This window comes from Plecotus auritus, assembly GCF_963455305.1.
Source record: "Plecotus auritus genome assembly, chromosome: 7".
NCBI classification, from domain to species: domain Eukaryota; kingdom Metazoa; phylum Chordata; class Mammalia; order Chiroptera; family Vespertilionidae; genus Plecotus; species Plecotus auritus.
The window spans coordinates 3,338,731-3,356,116 of NC_137774.1; the positions used below are offsets into that span (position 1 = coordinate 3,338,731).

At 66.1% G+C, this 17,386-nt stretch overlaps 1 protein-coding gene across 1 annotated transcript; it reads left to right on the forward strand.

Annotated features, from left to right (window-relative positions):
* Positions 1–335: 335 nt before the first annotated feature.
* EVPL (envoplakin) lies at positions 336–16,988 on the forward strand (the record flags this gene model as incomplete). Its single annotated transcript, XM_080680874.1, has 22 exons — positions 336–421; positions 3,353–3,452; positions 3,789–3,943; positions 4,035–4,161; positions 4,928–5,053; positions 5,235–5,273; positions 5,395–5,556; positions 5,646–5,753; positions 5,917–6,012; positions 7,575–7,700; positions 8,138–8,284; positions 8,465–8,619; positions 8,791–8,888; positions 9,134–9,306; positions 10,239–10,417; positions 10,550–10,688; positions 10,770–10,963; positions 11,509–11,659; positions 12,450–12,533; positions 12,650–12,760; positions 12,843–12,935; positions 13,548–16,988. 22 exons carry the CDS (start codon positions 336–338, stop codon positions 16,986–16,988), a joined length of 6,090 nt encoding a protein of 2,029 aa, XP_080537000.1.
* Between the last annotated feature and the right edge of the window lie 398 nt (positions 16,989–17,386).

Here is a 17,386-nt window from a genome sequence, read left to right on the forward strand (position 1 = left end):
GTTTCTCCAGCTGGGCGTGACTGGCTGGCTGCCTCCGGGCTGTGGGTGTGACAAGCCCAGACCTTCTCTGGCAGCTGGGCAGGCTCGGCGCCCCGCCCTCTGGCTCTGCCCTTTCCTCCCAAACTGGTTGTGCAGGAGCGGGCGTGAGTGTGGGCGCGGGTGGGTGCATGCGCAGCCAGGCCTCACCTGTGAGAGGGGCCTCCCAGAAACTGCCTTTGCTCCCAGCGCCCGGCCGCCCCGCCTCGCAGAGCCCAGCCAGCCGCCAGGAGGACACAGCCGCCGCCGCCGCCACCGCCGCCGCCCGCCCGCCTGAGCCAGCACCTGCCTCCACCACCATGTTCAAGGGGCTGAGCAAAGGCGCCCAGGGGAAGGGGTCTCCCAAGGGCTCCCCGGCCAAGGGCTCCCCCAACAAGCACAACCGGTGAGTGGAGCCGGGGATGGGGCCGGGTGGGTGGTGCCGGACCCAGGCGCCCAGCCACCTGGAGGTGCAGCCCGGAGCCAGGACCAGCCCAGTGCTGGCATTCAGTGTCCCAAGGCCGAAGGGCCTGGGGGAGGACTTCCTTCCTGTCTGAGGTTGAGCTCCAGCCCTGGCAAGAGGCTAGGGATGGCCTGGGGCTCCTCGAGTTCTTGGGGAGCGGGGAGGGGGGAGGGGAGGGAGGGGGTGGGAGGAGGGGCTGGGGGCCAGGAGTTGAGGCTGCTCTGCTACATGGGGCCTGAGCAGCTGCCTTCCCTGCTGGGAGGCTGGGAGACTGGGAGGCTGGGAGGCTGGGAGGCTGGGAGGCTGGAGGCTGGGAGGCTGGGAAGCTGGGAGGCTGGAGGCTGGGAGGCTGGAGGCTGGAGGCTGGGAGGCTGGGAGACTGGGAGGCTGGGAGGCTGGAGGCGGGAGGCTGGGAGGCTGGGAGGCTGGGAGGCTGGAGGCTGGGAGGCTGGGAAGCTGGGAGGCGGGAGGCTGGGAGGCTGGAGGCTGGAGGCTGGGAGGCTGGAGGCTGGGAGGCTGGGAGGCTGGGAGGCGGGAGCCTGGAGGCTGGGAGGCTGGGAGTCTGGAACCTGGAGGCTGGAGGCTGGGAGGCTGGGAGGCTGGGAGCCCGGGAGGTTGGGAGGCTGGAACCTGGAGCCTGGAGGCTGGGAGGTGGGAGCGCCCAGCTCCAGTTCATGGCTCTGCCCTCAAGGCTCTGCTTGGGCTGGGACAACCCTTGGGACCTGGGCACAGGATGGGCAGAGGCCTGAGGCCAGAGAAGCCGGGAGCCGGGGGGTGCGGTACAGCGTTCCCCATGAGGCTCTCCTTTGGGGTGATTCCTTTAGTGTGTGGAGGGGATGCTGTGGGACAGGGGAAGGGCCCGCTGGCCCCAGACCTCCTCAGAGCCCCGCTTGGTTCACCCGCCCTCTGCAGGGCCCAGCCAGGCGCCCCTGAGCCCCGCGGTGCAGACAGACTTGCTGGCATGCTCCCTGCTCCGCCATCAGCCCCTGCGGGGGGTGGGGGGCAGCTACCTGGGGTCCTGGGCGTGCAAAGGAGAACGGAGACAGAAACCCTGTTATCCCGATAGGGATCAGGGCCAAGGGCAACAACACGGAGCCTGGGCTTCTGGGTGGACGGGAAAGACGGCACTGAAGCCTCTCATTGGGGTGACCTGTCCTCCCTGGGGCTCTGAGCCCTGCCCAGGGTGGAGGCGCCCCTCCTGGCGGGAGGACAGGGTGCCCAGGGCTCAGGACCCACAGCTCCCCCCGCCCCAGGCAGCCTCCGGGGCAGTGCTTGCTGGCCTCGCCTCGCCTCGCCTCTGTCCACGCGGCCCTGCCCTCTGGCTGCGGCCCCCTCACCCCCTCTGTGCAGTCCACTTGTTCAGCGTGTGCTTGTGACCCCACTGTGTGCCGAGACTATTCCAGGCACAGGGACGCCCCGCCACGGAGCCGACCGGCCCTGCCTTCACGCACTTAATCCTAGGGCATGGGAACCAGCCCTTCCCGGGCCGACGACTGCGCAGGCTCTATACTGGGCGCTCCACACGGATCCGTTCTCTTAACACAGCACCGCCAGGCAGATACTGTGAAAGCCCCACTTTACCGGTGGGGAACCTCAGGCACAGAGAGGTCAAGTAACTTGCCCAAGGCCGCACAGCAGAAGGATGAGAAGGATCAGACGCTGTCTGGCCAGAGTCCTTTCAGACCTGTCTTGCTGCACCACCCCTCTGCCCGGGGGGCTTGTCCTTTGACCCCTGGTCAAAGCCCAGCGCTGTGAAGGTCTCCCTTCCCAAGACTGTGACCTTGCAGGGTGCCGTGCTCCTGAGGCTTGGGCCACTCTTCCTTTTATTAGTTCTGCTTGACCCCTCAGCCCCAGAGCGTGAGCTCAAACATACAGCAGGTGCTCTATAGAGGCCAGAGGATGAGTGTATGCAGATGGCGCCCCATAGAGGCTGGTGGATGAGTGTATGCAGATGGCGCCCCATAGAGGCTGGAGGATGAGTGTATGCAGATGGCGCCCCATAGAGGCTGGAGGATGAGTGTATGCAGATGGCGCCCCATAGAGGCTGGAGGATGAGTGTATGCAGATGGCGCCCCATAGAGGCTGGAGGATGAGTGTATGCAGATGGCGCCCCATAGAGGCTGCTGGATGAGTGTATGCAGATGGCGCCCCATAGAGGATGGAGGATGAGTGCATGGAAAAGACTCTGGAGAATCTGGTTCAAGCTCATAGTCTGCTCCTGACAGTGTGACCTGGAACAACTCAGGTCCCAATTTGGGCTCTGAACCCCCAAATCTTGAAAATGGGGCGCCCTGGAAATCTCTTGGCCCCCACCAGGCCCCAGTGCTGTGTGGCTCCTGTGGATGGAGCCTGGGCATAGGCAAAGCCTGGGCCAGGGGGAGAGACAGGGCTGGGGAGGGAGGAAGTGGGGTGGGGACATGCTGCTGCTCCCCAGCCCCCAGCCCGCCCAACTGCCCCTCCCCAAGGCCCAGCCGCTGTCTGAGGTGTTAGCGGCTGAGCTGGTGATTCACTCCCTGGGCTGCTGGCCCGCCCGCCAGGCAGGGAGCTGGGTGGGCGGGGGGTGGGGGTGTAGGGTGGGGGGTGGGAACTCACTGCTAGGAGGGTGACGCCGGCCCCTCCACCTGCCACACACCCCTGGACCCGCACTTTCTGATCCCTAACTGGGGGCAGCTCTCCCCACCCCGACAGTTCCTCAGCCTTCACAGGAACACCAGAGCCCCCCAGGTCCTGGACTCTTCCCTCCGGGGCTGCGAGCCTGGCTGTAGGGCAGGGCGGGGCCAGGGAGGCAGGGGACCCCACCCCGGTGGGTACACTCTGCCCAAGGGAACAGGGGGACCTTCTCGGACCTGCGGCCTCTGTCCCACCACCCACCAGAGCTGCCACGCAGGAGCTGGCCCTGCTCATCTCCCGCATGCAGGCCAACGCCGACCAGGTGGAGAGGGACATCTTGGAGACCCAGAAGAGGCTGCAGCAGGTGAGGCCTGGGGGGCAGGTGGCGGGGGGGGGGGGCATGGGAGGGCCTGCCACGCCCTGGCGTGCCCACTGGTCAAGGTGAAGATGAGACAGGCGACCTTTGTTCTTCACTGGCCACTCCCCGAACGCGGTGGGAAAAGGGCTCAGCGCTTCTCAGTGGGGGGGCGTGAGGGACTCGGGGGCCAGGCCTCCACTGTGTCCTTGAGCTCGCCCCACGGATGCCCGAGTCTCCCTCTGCCAGTGTGGGCCCGTGCAGCGGGGTTCCTCAGGGTGGGGCTCAGGGGCAGTGACGGGCAGTGAGGATGCCATCCCCCACCCCCCGCCCCCCCGCCCGCAGGACCGGCTGCACAGTGAGCAGAGCCAGGCCCTGCAGCACCGGCAGGAGGCCGGCCGCAGCCTGAAGGAGGCCGAGGTTTTGCTGAAGGACCTCTTCCTGGACGTGGACAAGGCCCGGCGGCTGAAGCACCCACAGGCCGAGGAGATCGAGAACGAGTGAGTGGAGGGGCTTGGGCCCAAGGATGGAGGCGGCGGGGACCCGGGGGAGCCCCTGGCCCAGCCCTGACCTGCTGTGTCTCCATGGCAGCATCAAGCAGCTGCACGAGCGGGTGACCCAGGAGTGTGCCGAGTACCGCGCCCTGTACGAGAAGATGGTGCTGCCGCCCAGCGTGGGGCCCAGGGTGGACTGGGCGCGGGTGCTGGAGCAGAAACAGGTCAGGGGTCATCCCCAATGTTGGCGACGCCTCAGGACGCTGGAAGGCACACCCAGCAGTAATCAGAGCAGTGCGGAGTGTCCTCAGGGGCCCCACAGGAGGCTTGGACCCGGAGGTGGTTAGGGGTCTGGGAAGGGAGAGAGCGAGGAGACGGTGCAGTCAGGGCAGACTTCCTGCAAGAGGAGGCTCAGAGGCCTCAGAGAGGAGGGAAGGCGTGGCTGGGTTGGGGTGAAGTGGTGAGGAGAGGACATGCCAGAAAGAAGAATCAGAGGCTCCTGCCAGAGGACCCTGGGCGTGAGAGGAAGTGGGGTTTCCTGGGCAGGCAGGCAGGACCAGATCACGGGCACCCTCAGCCCTCACCCTGAGTGAGGAGTTGTGCTTTGGTGCCACAACAGAAGGGGTGCCGTGATGACAGCGAAGGGACAGGGGGGCCATGGGCAGAGCAGGGCCTGCTCAGGCTTCCGGAGCACGGCTGGGGGTGTGCAGGCGGGAGGCGCTGAGACGGGGCCGGGAGGAGGCAGGGCAGAGCCGGAGACTTGTCAGAGGCTGAGACCCAAACCCTGGGGGCCAGTGGGATTCGGGGACCACGGTCATGGGGATGCCAAGGCCTCAGCTAGGGCCACTGGAGGAAGGCATGTCCCCAAGGGTGAGCCGCCAGCTGTTCACCCAGGATATCCTCCTGGCTCGCCCACCTTCTGCGGCGCCACCTGCTGGTGGGGTGCGGGAGGGCAGGCCGGGCGGAGCTGAGTGGCCGGTTCCTCTGCAGAAGCAGGTGCGCGAGGGTCCCTACGGGCCGGGCATGGCCGAGCTGGAGCAGCAGATCGCCGAGCACAACATCCTGCAGAAGGAGATCGACGCCTACGGGCAGCAGCTGCGGAACCTCGTGGGGCCGGTGGGTGAGCCTCCACACACGCACCCCAGCCCCGGCCCCCTTCTCCCGCCAGAGCCCGGGTTAGCCCGCTGGCCTCTGGGGTGAGAGGAGGGGGCCTCCCGCGTGGCCCAGGCAGGGGCTGTGATCTCCCCTCCACCCGCCTCTCACTGGGCCCGCATTTTCTCCCCTTTGGTTGAGGCAGGACGCGAACTCCATCCGGAGCCAATACCGGGACCTACTGGTGAGCAGGAGGAAGGGCCGGGCTGGTGGGCTGGGAGCGGGCGAGCCTGGCCGCCTGCACCCTTGATGGGCCACTGTTTCTGGGCGCAGCCTGATGGTACCCCGTCTCTCTCCGAGCACAGAAGGTGGCCGCGTGGCGCGGGCAGAGCCTGGGCAGCCTGTACACGCACCTGCAGGGCTGCACGCGCCAGCTGAGCGCCCTGGCCCAGCAGCAGCACCGCATCCTGCAGCAGGACTGGAGCGACCTCATGGCGGACCCTGCGGGCGTGCGGCGGGAGTACGAGGTCAGCGAGGGGGAGAGAAGGACGGGGGGGGGGGGAGGGGGGGACAAGGACGTCCTCAGGCTCACTGCCCGCCCCCCCACTCTCCCCAGCACTTCAAGCAGCACGAGCTGCTGAGCCAGGAGCAGTGCGTGAACCAGCTGGAGGACGATGGGGAGCGCATGGTGGAGCTCGGGCACCCGGCCGTGGGGCCCATCCAGGTGCCCAGGCCCAGAGCCCCTCAATCTAGGGCTCCCGGGAAGCTGGGAGAGTGGGGAGGGGCGGGGAGACATGGCCCAGGTTGAGGACAGCAGGCAGGGCCAGCAGGGTAGACGGTGGGCGGTGGAGCGACCAAGGTCCGAGGGCTCCGTGGTGCTGTCCCAGGTCCACCAGGAGGCCCTGAAGATGGAGTGGCAGAACTTCCTGAACCTGTGCATCTGCCAGGAGAGCCAGCTGCAGCACGTGGAGGACTACCGCTGGGTGAGCGGGGGGGGGGGGGGGGGGGCGGCCGGGCCAGCCGGGCCGGGAGATGCGGGGGGGCGGCCACCAGGGCCCGGCTGGAGCACAGAGGTGCCCGGAGAAGACACAGGACACTCGCATTGTGGGGGGCAAGGCACCTCAGGACAATGAATGGCAGGCACCTGTGACCAGGCCTCAGCGGGAAGGTAATGTCACACCTGCGGGCTCGCCACAGGGAAATACCCCGACGGAGTGAGAGGTGGGTCTTATGAGTGAAAAAAAGTGTTGCTCTTTTTATGTCTAAACCATAGATAGACACACAGGACGGATATGCCACTTATCTATGGTGTTAAAAGTTCGTTGGGAAATTAAGAAAAAAATGTCTAAAATCAACACCTTCTTAGAAAAGACAACAATAAAAAGTGCTGAGAAACACTGAGTTACTATCCAACAGGAACTGTTTCTGGTCATTTTCACCCCAACTTTGAGAGAGACGAAAGCCAAGGCGTTTTCCGTCCTTTTCCTTTTTCTGTGTAACCCACAGTGCCATGTCGCCCCCATCGGCAAGAACTCCCCCGCTGGGGTGTGTTTCTTTTTAAAAATATGTTTTTATTGATTTCAGAGAGGAAGGGAGAGGGGGAGAGAGACATCAATGATGAGAGAGAATCATTGATTGGCTGCGTCCTGCACGCCCCCTACAGGAGATCGAGCCTGCAACCCGGCCATGTGCCCTTGACCAGAATCGAACCTGGAACCCTTCAGTCCGCAGGCCGATGCTCTATCCCTGAGCCAGACTGGCTAGGGCTGGGGTGTTTCTTTAAAGCACATCCCCAGCTGAAACCGGTTTGGCTCAGTGGATAGAGTGTCGGCCTTCGGACTGAGGGGTCCCGGGTTCGATTCCGGTCAAGGGCATGTACCTTGGTTGTGGGCATATCCCCAGTGGGAGGTGTGCAGGAGGCAGCTGATCGATGTTTCTCTCTCATCCATGTTTCTGGCTATCCTTCTCCCTTCCTCTCTATAAAATATCAATAAAATATATTTAAAAAAAATAAAAAATAAAGCACATCCCCAGGCCCTGGCCGGGCAGCTCAGCTGGTCAGAGCCTCGTCCCGATACACCGAGGTTGTGGGCTGGATCCCTGGTCAGGCCACATGCACGAGTCCACCCCTGGATGCATCAATAAGTGGAACAACAAATCCATGTTTCTCTCAAGTCAATTAAAAAAAAAAAGCATCAAAAAAAATCATCAAAGCACATCCCCAGCTTCTCCATCCTGAGCACCCACCCTGGGCACCCACCCCGGGTCCCAGCCCAGGGCGCAGCCAGCACCCCCCGGGGCTGGAGGGAGGCAGAGGCGGCGGCGGCCTTCGCCTGTGCAGGAATTCGGCCAAAGCCGGGCTTAGAGAGGAGATGAGGTTCAGTGAACCATAGGGCCGTGGGCAGAGCCCTCAGTTAAAACGCCCTCGGCCGGGAGAAGGGCCGGCGGTGGGGACTGCGGCGGTTCGGGATGAGCCGGTAGCTGTTTTGTGGGGTTGGCGGGCGGCGGGTGCCCTGGGCTCTGCTTCACACCCAATGAACCTCAGTTCCAGGAAGAGGCCGACTCCGTCAGCCAGACCCTGGCAAAGCTCAGCTCCAGCCTGGACACCCAGTACAGCCCTGCCCCTGGGGGGACCCCAGGCGCCCCCACAGAGCTGCTGCGTCAGCTGGAGGTGAGACAGCCCCACCAGCCCCGGCACCCCACTCCTGGGAATACGGCCTGCCTGTGTGGGCCTCACCCCTCCCGGGTGCCTATCCTGCCCAAGCCCTGGTCTGGGGGGCAGGAGGAGGGGGTGCTCTAGCAAGAGGAGGGGTCGCTCTAGTCACCAGCAAACTCTACCCCTCCTGGGCCTCAGTTTCCTCACCTGTAACATGACAGGGCCTCCAGGATAGCTGAGCCCTCCCGCTCCCACGCTGAGGCCTGGATGGCTCTGGGCACCCCCCCCCCACCCCGCTCTGCCCAGCAGACCCCAGGATCCAGGCCCCAGGGAGGGGCTCCTTTTACATTGCTGACCTAGAGACCCTCTTCATGAAGGCCAGGTCCCTGGCTCTCTTGAGGGGCAGATTTGGGGGAGCCTGGCCTGAACCCCCACTGCTTGGGACCCCACAGGCAGAGGAGAAGAAGCTGGCCGTGGCCGAGAAGACCATTGGGGACCTGCAGCGGCGGAGCCGGGAGGTGGCCCCCCTGCCGCAGCGCAGGAACCCGCCCCAGCAGCCTCTGCACGTGGACAGCATCTGTGACTGGGACACCGGAGAGGTACAGGCTCAGCCCGCCCCACCCCACCCCACCCCGCCCCCACCCATTCCCACCACCCCTGCCCGTGCCCCAGCTCCTGGCCCCCCACCTGCCCCTCTCCCCAGCTCCTACCCCATCTTGGCCTTGATCCCTTCTTGGCCACCCCCTGAGCCTAACTGAGCCCCGCCCCCCTGCTCCCAGGTGCAGCTGCTGCGGGGTGAGCGGTACACGCTGATGGACAACACTGACCCGCACACCTGGGTGGTGCAGGGCGCGGGCGGGGAGACCCAGCGTGCCCCGGCCGCCTGCTTCTGCATCCCAGCTCCGGACCCTGCAGCTGTGACCAGGGCCTCCAAGTGGGTCTGCCTGGGGAGACGCAGGGGCAGGGGCAGGGGCAGGCTGTGGGCCCACACTGGCCCCGTGGGGTCTGAGGCCTTTGCCTGACCTTTGCCTGGTCTGGCGTCTGTGTGGGGGTGGGGGGAGCGAGGGAGGAGGGGCATCCTTCTCTGATCTCCTCCTCCCTCCAGGCTGGCCGCGGAGCTGCAGGCCCTGAAGCAGAAATTGGCCACAGTCCAGAGCCGCCTGCAGGCCAGCGTTACAGAGCCCTTCCGGCCTGGCCAGCAGGGTACTGAGGGCTGGCGGGGCGGGGGGCGGGGGTGCAGTGGTGGCCCTGGGTTAGGGAGGTTTGCTCTGGGGAGCCCATCTCCTGGTTGGCAAGTCCCTGGGGCAATCCCTCCCTCAGTGAGGCCCTGCCCACCCCCTTCCCGCCCTACCCCGCACGGGCCCCTGCGGGCACTCAGGGAGGAGCCCCTCGGGCAGATGGGCAGAGGCAAGGTGGGCCCTGGACCCTCACAGCCCCTGTGCCCCCAGCTCCGACTGGCCCGGCCACGGCTGACCCGCAGGCCCAGAAGCTCCTGACGCAGATGACCCGGCTGGACGGGGACCTGAGACAGATAGAGCAGCAGGTGCTGGCCTGGGCCCGGGCCCCGCTGAGCCCCGCGGCACCGCTGGAGGACCTGGAGGGCCGCATGCGAAGCCACCAGGTGGGTGAGCGCGGGCAGCGGGGTGAGAGGTGGCCCTGCCCTGGGGCTGCACGGACTAAGTCAGACAAGTGCGGGGGCAGCCACGGGGCCCGAGGGTGAGGAAGGGAATGCCCAGCCCAGGAATCGCGCAGACTGGGTCCCGCCCGCCCGGCTCCTCACTGACCTGCTCTGGGACCCTGGGCCATTCCCTAACCGCTCTGGTTTCCTCAGCCCTGAAGGCACAATGACAGGCAGCTCATCTGGTTGTCGGAGATGAAGTGTAGGAAGGCCCGGGGAAGGTTCTGGAGGGCAGGGCCCGAAGTAAAGGCCCTGGGCTGTGTCCTGGGCGGGGCCCCAGGGCAGTAAGAAAGCCTGGAGCATCTTGGGGTGTTATCTCCTGGGAGGCAGCGAGTGGGGTGGAGGGGGCCTCCCTGGAGAGGGCAGAGTGTGTGAACAAGAGAATTGCTCTGGCTCTCGCTGGTTTGGATAGAGCGTCAGCCTGGGGACTGAAGGGTCCCAGGTTCGATTCCGATCAAGGGCATGTGCCTGAGTTGTGGGCTCGATCCCCAGTAGGGGGCGTGCAGGAGGCAGCCAATCAATGGTTCCCTCTCATCATTGATGTTTCTATCTCCCTCTCGCTTCCTCTCTGAACTCAATAAAAATATATAAAAGAAAAAAAGACCTGCTTGGAAGTGCTAACAGGGAGGGTCCTGTCCTCACGCCTGGCGTGGGGAGCCCAGGTTGGAGTGGGGGGCAGTGTGGGTTATGGCCTTCCACCTACATTGTCTGGGTTTGGTTTTGTAATTTGGAATCGTGCCGCTCACGTGGCTGTGTGACTTGGGACTTGGCCGCACAGTGAACAGAGAGAGGGGGGAGGTGGCACCTGCTCGATGTGGCAGGAGGCCGGGTGAAAGCCACCTGCCCAGAGCACAGACCCTGCCCGCCCACCCCAGGGCACAGCCCAGCAGCTGCAGAGCCTGGGAGCGGAGAAGGAGGCGGCACAGCAGGAGTGTGAGGCCTTCCTGTCTGCGCGGCCGGTGGGCCCTGCTGCCCTGCACCTGCCCGTGGCCCTCAACAACGTCAAGAACAAGTACAGCGACGTGCAGGCTCTCTGCAACCTCTATGGGGAGAAGTGAGTGCTCTGGGGGCGAGGGGCGAGGTGTGAGGGGCAGGGGCGAGGGGCGAGGGGCAGGGACCCCACAGCTGGGCGGGGCAGCAGGGGTGTGGCCAACGGGTTGCCTGACCCTCGGCCTTCCCTGCGCAGAGCCAAGGCCGCCCTGGGCCTGGAGCGGCAGATCCAGGACGCGGACAGGGTCATCCGAGGCTTCGAGTCTGCGCTGGCACAGGAGGCCCCCTTGCCCGCTGGCCCGGGCGCCTTGCAGGAGAGGGTCGGCGAGCTGCAGGTGAGTGGTCACAGCCTGAACACGCTTTGGGGTGAGGTGGCAATCAGGATGGCCCACGGCCTGTGTCCCCTCCTCCCCCAGCGCCAGCGAAGGGAGCTGCTGGAGCAGCAGGCCTGCGTGCTGGGGCTGCACCGCCAGCTGAAGGCCACGGAGCACGCGTGCGGCGCGCTACAGAACCACTTCCACGAGTTCTGCCAGGACCTGCCGCGCCAGCAGCGCCAGGTGCGGGCCCTCACCGACCGCTACCACGCTGCGGGCGACCAGCTGGACCTGCGGTGAGTGGCTGGGCCGGCAGGGCTCGAGGCACGCCCCCACAGTGCGCAGCAGCTGCTGATCCTGGGCTGGTGACTTCACCTGTCTGAGGCTCAGGATCTTCACCTCGAAAATGGGGAAATAGCCCTAACCGGTTTGGCTCAGTGGCTAGAGCATCGGCCTGTGGACTCAAGGGTCCTGGGTTCGATTCCTGTCAAGGGCATGTACCTTGGTTGCAGGCACATCCCCAGTGGGAGGTGTGCAGGAGGCAGCTGATCGATGTTTCTCTCTCATCGATGTTTCTAACTCTCTGTCCCTCTCCTTTCCTCTCTGTAAAAAAATCAATAAAATATATTTAAAAAAAGGAAAGAAGAAAATGGGGTAATAGCAGCCCCTACCCCCAAACCCCCGCGGGTGGTGCCTGGCAGACTGTGGGGTCCCTCTTTGCAGGCCCAGCTCCAGCACAGGGCCAGAGTCAGGGGATCAGCACGGCGGTCACTCAGGCCTCCTCCGCGCCCCTGCCTGTCCCCAGGGGCAGCTCTCACCGCTCCGGCCTCACCCTCCGCAGGGAGAAGACAGCGCAGGATGCGGGCCTCACCTACCAGCAGTTTAAAAACTGCAGGGACAACCTGAGCTCCTGGCTGGAGCACCTGCCCCCCAATCAGGTGCGGCCCAGCGACGGGCCCAGCCAGATCGCCTACAAGCTGCAGGCGCAGAAGGTGAGGGGCTGGGCTGCAGGGGACCTGGGGGCAGGACAGACCCCTGCCCAGAGCTGGGGCCTCAAGCCACATCCACCTTCCTGGCAGCCTCTCCCACTGGGAGAGCCCCTTGTGGGGGGGGCCTGTGGCCCCCTGGTGGCCGGTGCCCTAAAGACCTAAAGCTCAGACCACAAAGGCCTTAGGCCATCACCACCCCCACCCCCAAAATGCTCCGCTTTGCCCCCAGAAACGGCCAGTCCGTCGCTGTCTGGCCCGAGGTGGGCAGTGGGCTCTATGCTCCTGGCGTCACAACTCCTATGCATCCTCCTCCTCCCGGTTGCCCTCCCTGCACTGGCCATGAGCCGGGGCTGGGGGGACAGCATGGGGCTTCGGGGGGACAGCCTGGGGCTTCGGGGGGACAGCCCGGGGCTGGGGGGACAGCTCGGGGCTGGGGGGACAGCCTGGGGCTTCGGGGGGACAGCCCGAGGCTGGGGGGACAGCCCGGGGCTGGGCAGCTCGGGCGGCAGGGGAGGTGGTGTCACAGGCCATGGTGCTGTAAGTGCTTGGTGGAGAAGCCGGTGCCCTGGGAGGCCACGGCGGGACACGTGCGGGTCAGGGCAAGTGGTCTGGAGGCCTGAGGAACAAGCAGGGAGGGGTGAAATGTCCGAGCCGAGGCCACGGTGGGTTGGGGGGGGACAGGGCAGTTTCCCGCAGAACCCTCCTGCCCTGCCTCTGGCCTGGGGGCGCCTGGCTGGAGGGGAGTCCTGTGCCTGGTGCTACCTGACCCCCCACTCTCACCTGTGCTGAGCAGAGGCTGCTGCGGGAGATCCAGGGCCGGGAGCGGGACAGGGCGGCGGCATCCCGCCTCTCCCAGGACCTGCAGGAGGCGCTCCAGGTGAGTTTTCCTCCTGTTGGCCCCTCTTTATCCACCCCCCCTCCCCTGCCAGTCCCTGCCGTCCCACCCCAGCTTCCCTCACTGACCGCAGCCTGTGGTCCCTCCTCCCTGCTCAGGACTACGCGCTGCAGGCGGACACCTACCGCTGCTCCCTGGAGCCCACCCAGGCGGGGTCGGCCCCCAAGAGACCCCGAGTGGCTCCCCTGCAGGAGAGCGTCCAGGCCCAGGTGAGGCGGGGTCCAGCGGGGCACCAGCTCTGTCACCTCGGGCAGGAGCTGACCCGGCCTGTGCCCTCCCTCTGGCCTCCAGGAGAAGCAGCTGACAGAGGCCTACACGGAGGCTGTGGCCGTGCACCAGGAGCAGCTGCACCAGCTGGAGTTTGCCAGGAGGGTGCTGGAGAAGGTATGGAGGCCCGCTCCGTCCCCGCGAGGAAGCCTGGCCAGCTGTTGGCCCAGCTGTCTTCCTCTCCCCTCTCCCCGCCTCCTCAGGCTGGGGTTCCACCTCCCCCAGGGCTCCCGCCAGCAGCTCTTCCAGGCTGGGCTCCATCTCAGAGGAAGGTCCTGGGGGTGTCATTCAGGGGCTCGCAGCTCAGCCACTGGGCGGCCCCCCAGTGGGAACAGGAGAAAATGCCCCCAGTCCTCAGGGGTCCCAGCAGTGGGCAAGAGCCCCCCCTAGGTCTCTTCTCCATCACCCTTGGTGACTGGCTGAAGGACTTGCCAGCTTTTCCTACCCAGAGGGGTAACCCAGCATCCCCCAAGGGGTGTGGACCCATTTCTGGGAGCCCGGATGGGAGGTGAGTGGGGAAAGGTTGGGAGGGAACATGTTTCCGTACAAACTTGGCCCGGACCCTGCCTCGCATCCTGCCGTCCTGGGCTGGACGGGTCCTCTCTAAACCCTGCACCCAAGCACCTCAGGTCTCAGTGCCACCGCCCAGACCCTGCTGGGGAGGATGTCTCAGGAAGCAGGAGGGTCTCTGGCCCTCCACAGTGCTCCCCACTTCTTCCCTCTCTGCAGAAGGAGCTGAGTGAGGACATCCGGGTGGCCCACGGCGCAGGGCAGGGCTGTGAGGGCCCAGCCCAGGCGGGCAGGGAGGCAGAGGCCCTGAAGTCGCAGCTGGAGGAGGAGAGGAAACGCGTGGCCCAGGTGCAGCGCGAGCTGGAGGGGCAGAGGGACCAGCTGCTGCAGCTGCGGACCCAGCGGCCCTTGGAGAGGCTGGAGGAGAAGGAAGTGGTGGAGTTTTACCGGGACCCCCAGCTGGAGAGCAGCCTGGCCCGGCTGAAGTCCCAGGTGGAGGACGAGGGCAGGAAGCGGGCCGGCCTGCAGGCAGACCTGGAGGTGGCGGCCCAGAGGGTCGTGCAGCTGGAGAGCAAGAGGAAGGCCATGCAGCCTCACCTGCTGACCAAGGAGGTGACCCAGATCGAGAAGGACCCGGGTCTGGACAGCCAGGCGGCCCAGCTCAGCGGTGAGATCCAGCACCTGGGGGCTGAGAACGCCGCTGTCTCCGCCCGGCTGGAGAAGCTCAAGGGGGAGCTGCTGGCCCTGGAGCAGCAGGAGGCGCAGGTGACGGAGAAGGTCGTGGTGAAGGAAGTGGTCAAGGTGGAGAAGGACCTGGAGATGGTCAAGGCAGCCCGGGCCCTGAGGCTGCAGATGGAGGAGGACGCTGCGCAGAGGAAGAGGGCGGAGCAGGCCGTGGCCGAGCTGCAGGCGCGCATCGGGGACGTGGAGCGGGCCATCAGCAGCGTGCGGCCCAAGGTGATCGTGAAGGAGGCCAAGAAGGTGGAGCAGGACCCAGGCCTTGTCAAGGAGGCGGCCAGGCTGCGGAGCCTCCTCGAGGGGGAGAGGAGCAAGAACGCGGTGCTGGCCAAGGAGCTGAAGGAGCTGCAGGGCAAGTACCGCGCGGCCGAGAAGCAGAAGCCCAAAGTGGAGCTCCAGGAGCGCGTCCGCGAGGTCTTCCAGGTGGACCCGGAGACGGAGCGGGAGATCGCGCGGCTCCGGGCCGAGCTGCAGGAGACGGCCAGCAAGAGGAGCGGCGTGGAGAGGGAGGTGGAGAGGCTGCTGCCCGACCTGGCCGTCCTCCGGGCCCAGAAGCCCCAGGTGGAGTACAAGGAGGTGACGCAGGAGGTGGTCAAGCACGAGAGGAGCCCCGAGGTGCTGCGGGAGGTGGACCGCCTGAAGGCTCAGCTCAACGAGCTGGTCAACACCAGCGGGCGGGCCCAGGAGCAGCGCATCCGGCTGCAGGGGGAGCGCGACGAGTGGAGGCGGGAGCGGTCCAAGGTGGAGACCAAGACGGTGAGCAAGGAGGTGGTGCGGCACGAGAAGGACCCGGTCCTGGAGAAGGAGGCCGAGCGGCTCCGCCAGGAGGTGCGGGAGGCGGCGCAGAAGCGGCGGGCCGCCGAGGACCTGGTGTACGAGCTGCAGAACAAGTACCTGCTGCTGGAGAGGAGGCGGCCCGAGGAGAAGGTGGTGGTGCAGGAGGTGGTGGTCACCCAGAAGGACCCCAAGCTCCACGAGGAGCACAGCCGGCTGAGCCGGAGCCTGGACGAGGAGGTGGGCCGGCGGCGGCAGCTGGAGCGGGAGGTGCAGCAGCTGCGGGCCGGCGTGGAGGAGCAGGAGGGCCTGCTCAGCTTCCAGGAGGACCGCCACAAGAAGCTGGCCGCGGAGAAGGAGCTGCGGCAGCTGAGCCTGCGGATCCAGGAGCTGGAGCAGCGGCCCCCCGCGGTGCAGGAGAAGATCATCATGGAGGAGGTGGTCCAGCTGGAGAAGGACCCGGCGCTGGAGAAGTCCGCGGGCGCCCTGCGGCACGACCTGGACCAGGAGAAGGCCCGGGTGGCCGAGCTGCACCGGGAGAGCAAGAACCTGCAGATCCAGATCGACGTCCTCCAGAAGACCAAGTCGCAGGAGAAGACCATCTACAAGGAGGTGATCCGGGTGGAGAAGGACCGGGTGCTGGAGGGCGAGCGGTCCCGCGTGTGGGAGATGCTCAACAGGGAGCGCGCGGGCCGGAAGGGCCGGGAGGAGACGGTGCAGCGCCTCCGGGAGCGCATGGACAGGGCCGAGGCGCTGAGCAGGACCTGGGCCCGGGAGGAGGCCGAGCTCCAGAAGGCCCGGGCCCAGGCGAGCCAGGTGTGCAGGCAGCTGCAGCAGGAGCTGCGGGAGCTGGAGCGGCAGAAGCAGCAGAAAGTGCTGCAGCTGCAGGAGGAGACGAAGCTGCTCAGCCAGCGGTCGGAGGGCGAGCGGCAGCGGGCCACCCAGCAGGGCCAGGAGCTTGCGCAGCTCAAGGCGGCCATCCTCCAGGAGAAGGACCACATCTACACGAAGGAGAGGACCCTCCGGGACCTCCACAGCAGGGTGAGCCGGGAGGAGCTCAACCAGGAGACCCAGACGCGGGAGACCAACCTTTCCACCAAGATCTGCATCTTGGAACCCGAGACGGGCAAGGACCTGTCCCCGTATGAGGCCTACAAGAGGGGCATCATCGACCGCGGCCAGTACCTCCAGCTGCAGGAGCTCGAGTGCGACTGGGAGGAGGTCACCACCTCGGGCCCCTGTGGCGAGGAGTCGGTGCTCCTGGACCGGAAGAGCGGGAAGCAGTACTCCATCGAGACCGCCCTGCGGTGCCGGCGCATCTCCAAGGAGGAGTACCACCTGTACAGGGACGGCAGCCTCCCCATCTCCGAGTTCGCCCTGCTCGTGGCCGGGGAGACCAAGCCCTGCCCCTCGCTCTCCATCGGCTCCATCATCTCCAAGTCCCCGCTCAGCTCCCCAGGCCACCAGACCTCCGGCTTCTTCTCTCCCGGCTTCTCCCTCGGGCTTGGCGACGACAGCTTCCCCATTGCCGGCGTCTACGACACGACCACCGACAACAAGTGCACCATCAAGACGGCCATGGCCAAGAACATGCTGGACCCCATCACCGGGCAGAAGCTGCTGGAGGCCCAGGCGGCCACGGGCGGCATCGTGGACCTCCTCAGCCGCGAGCGCTACTCCGTGCACAAGGCCATGGAGCGGGGGCTCGTGGAGAACACGTCGACGCAGCGGCTGCTCAACGCCCAGAAGGCCTTCACCGGCATCGAGGACCCGGTCACCAAGAAGAGGCTGTCGGTGGGCGAGGCCGTCCAGAAGGGCTGGATGCCCCGGGAGAGTGTGTTCCCGCACCTGCTGGTGCAGCACCTGACCGGGGGGCTCATCGACCCCAAGAGGACGGGCCGCATCCCCGTCCCGCAGGCCGTGCTGTCCGGCATGATCAGCGACGAGCTGGCCCAGCTCCTGCAGGACGAGTCCAGCTACGAGAAGGATCTCACCGACCCCATCTCCAAGGAGCGGCTGAGCTACAAGGAGGCCATGGGGCGCTGCCGGAAGGACCCCCTGAGCGGCCTGCTGCTCCTGCCCGCGGCGCTGGAGGGGTACCGCTGCTACCGCTCCGCCTCCCCCTCTGGGCCGAACACGCTGCGCTGACACGGCTAAGTCATGGGAGCGTATATGGGGTGGGGGGTAGGCTGCAGGCACCCCTCGCCCCAGCGCAGCCTACCCCAGGGGGTGGGTCTTCCCTCTGTCTGGTCCCCGTTCTGTTACTCAGGTTCACGGTGTTGGGCTCCCTCCCCTGACTTGGTGCCCAATCCATCCCCAGGCCCGGAGATCAGCAGATCTGTTCCTCCCCACCCAGTACTTGCAATAAACCAATCCTCCCAGCGTCTCGTTCACCTTTGGGAGTGCAGAGGGGACCTGTCTGGGGAGGAGTCCTTCCCACGTGGGGGGTGGGCACGCCCACTGGGTCCTAGGACACGGGGAGGGGGGCCCTGACTCGGGGAGGGATGTGCTGGCGGGCCATGGAAGGAGGTCGCAGACGGGCAAGT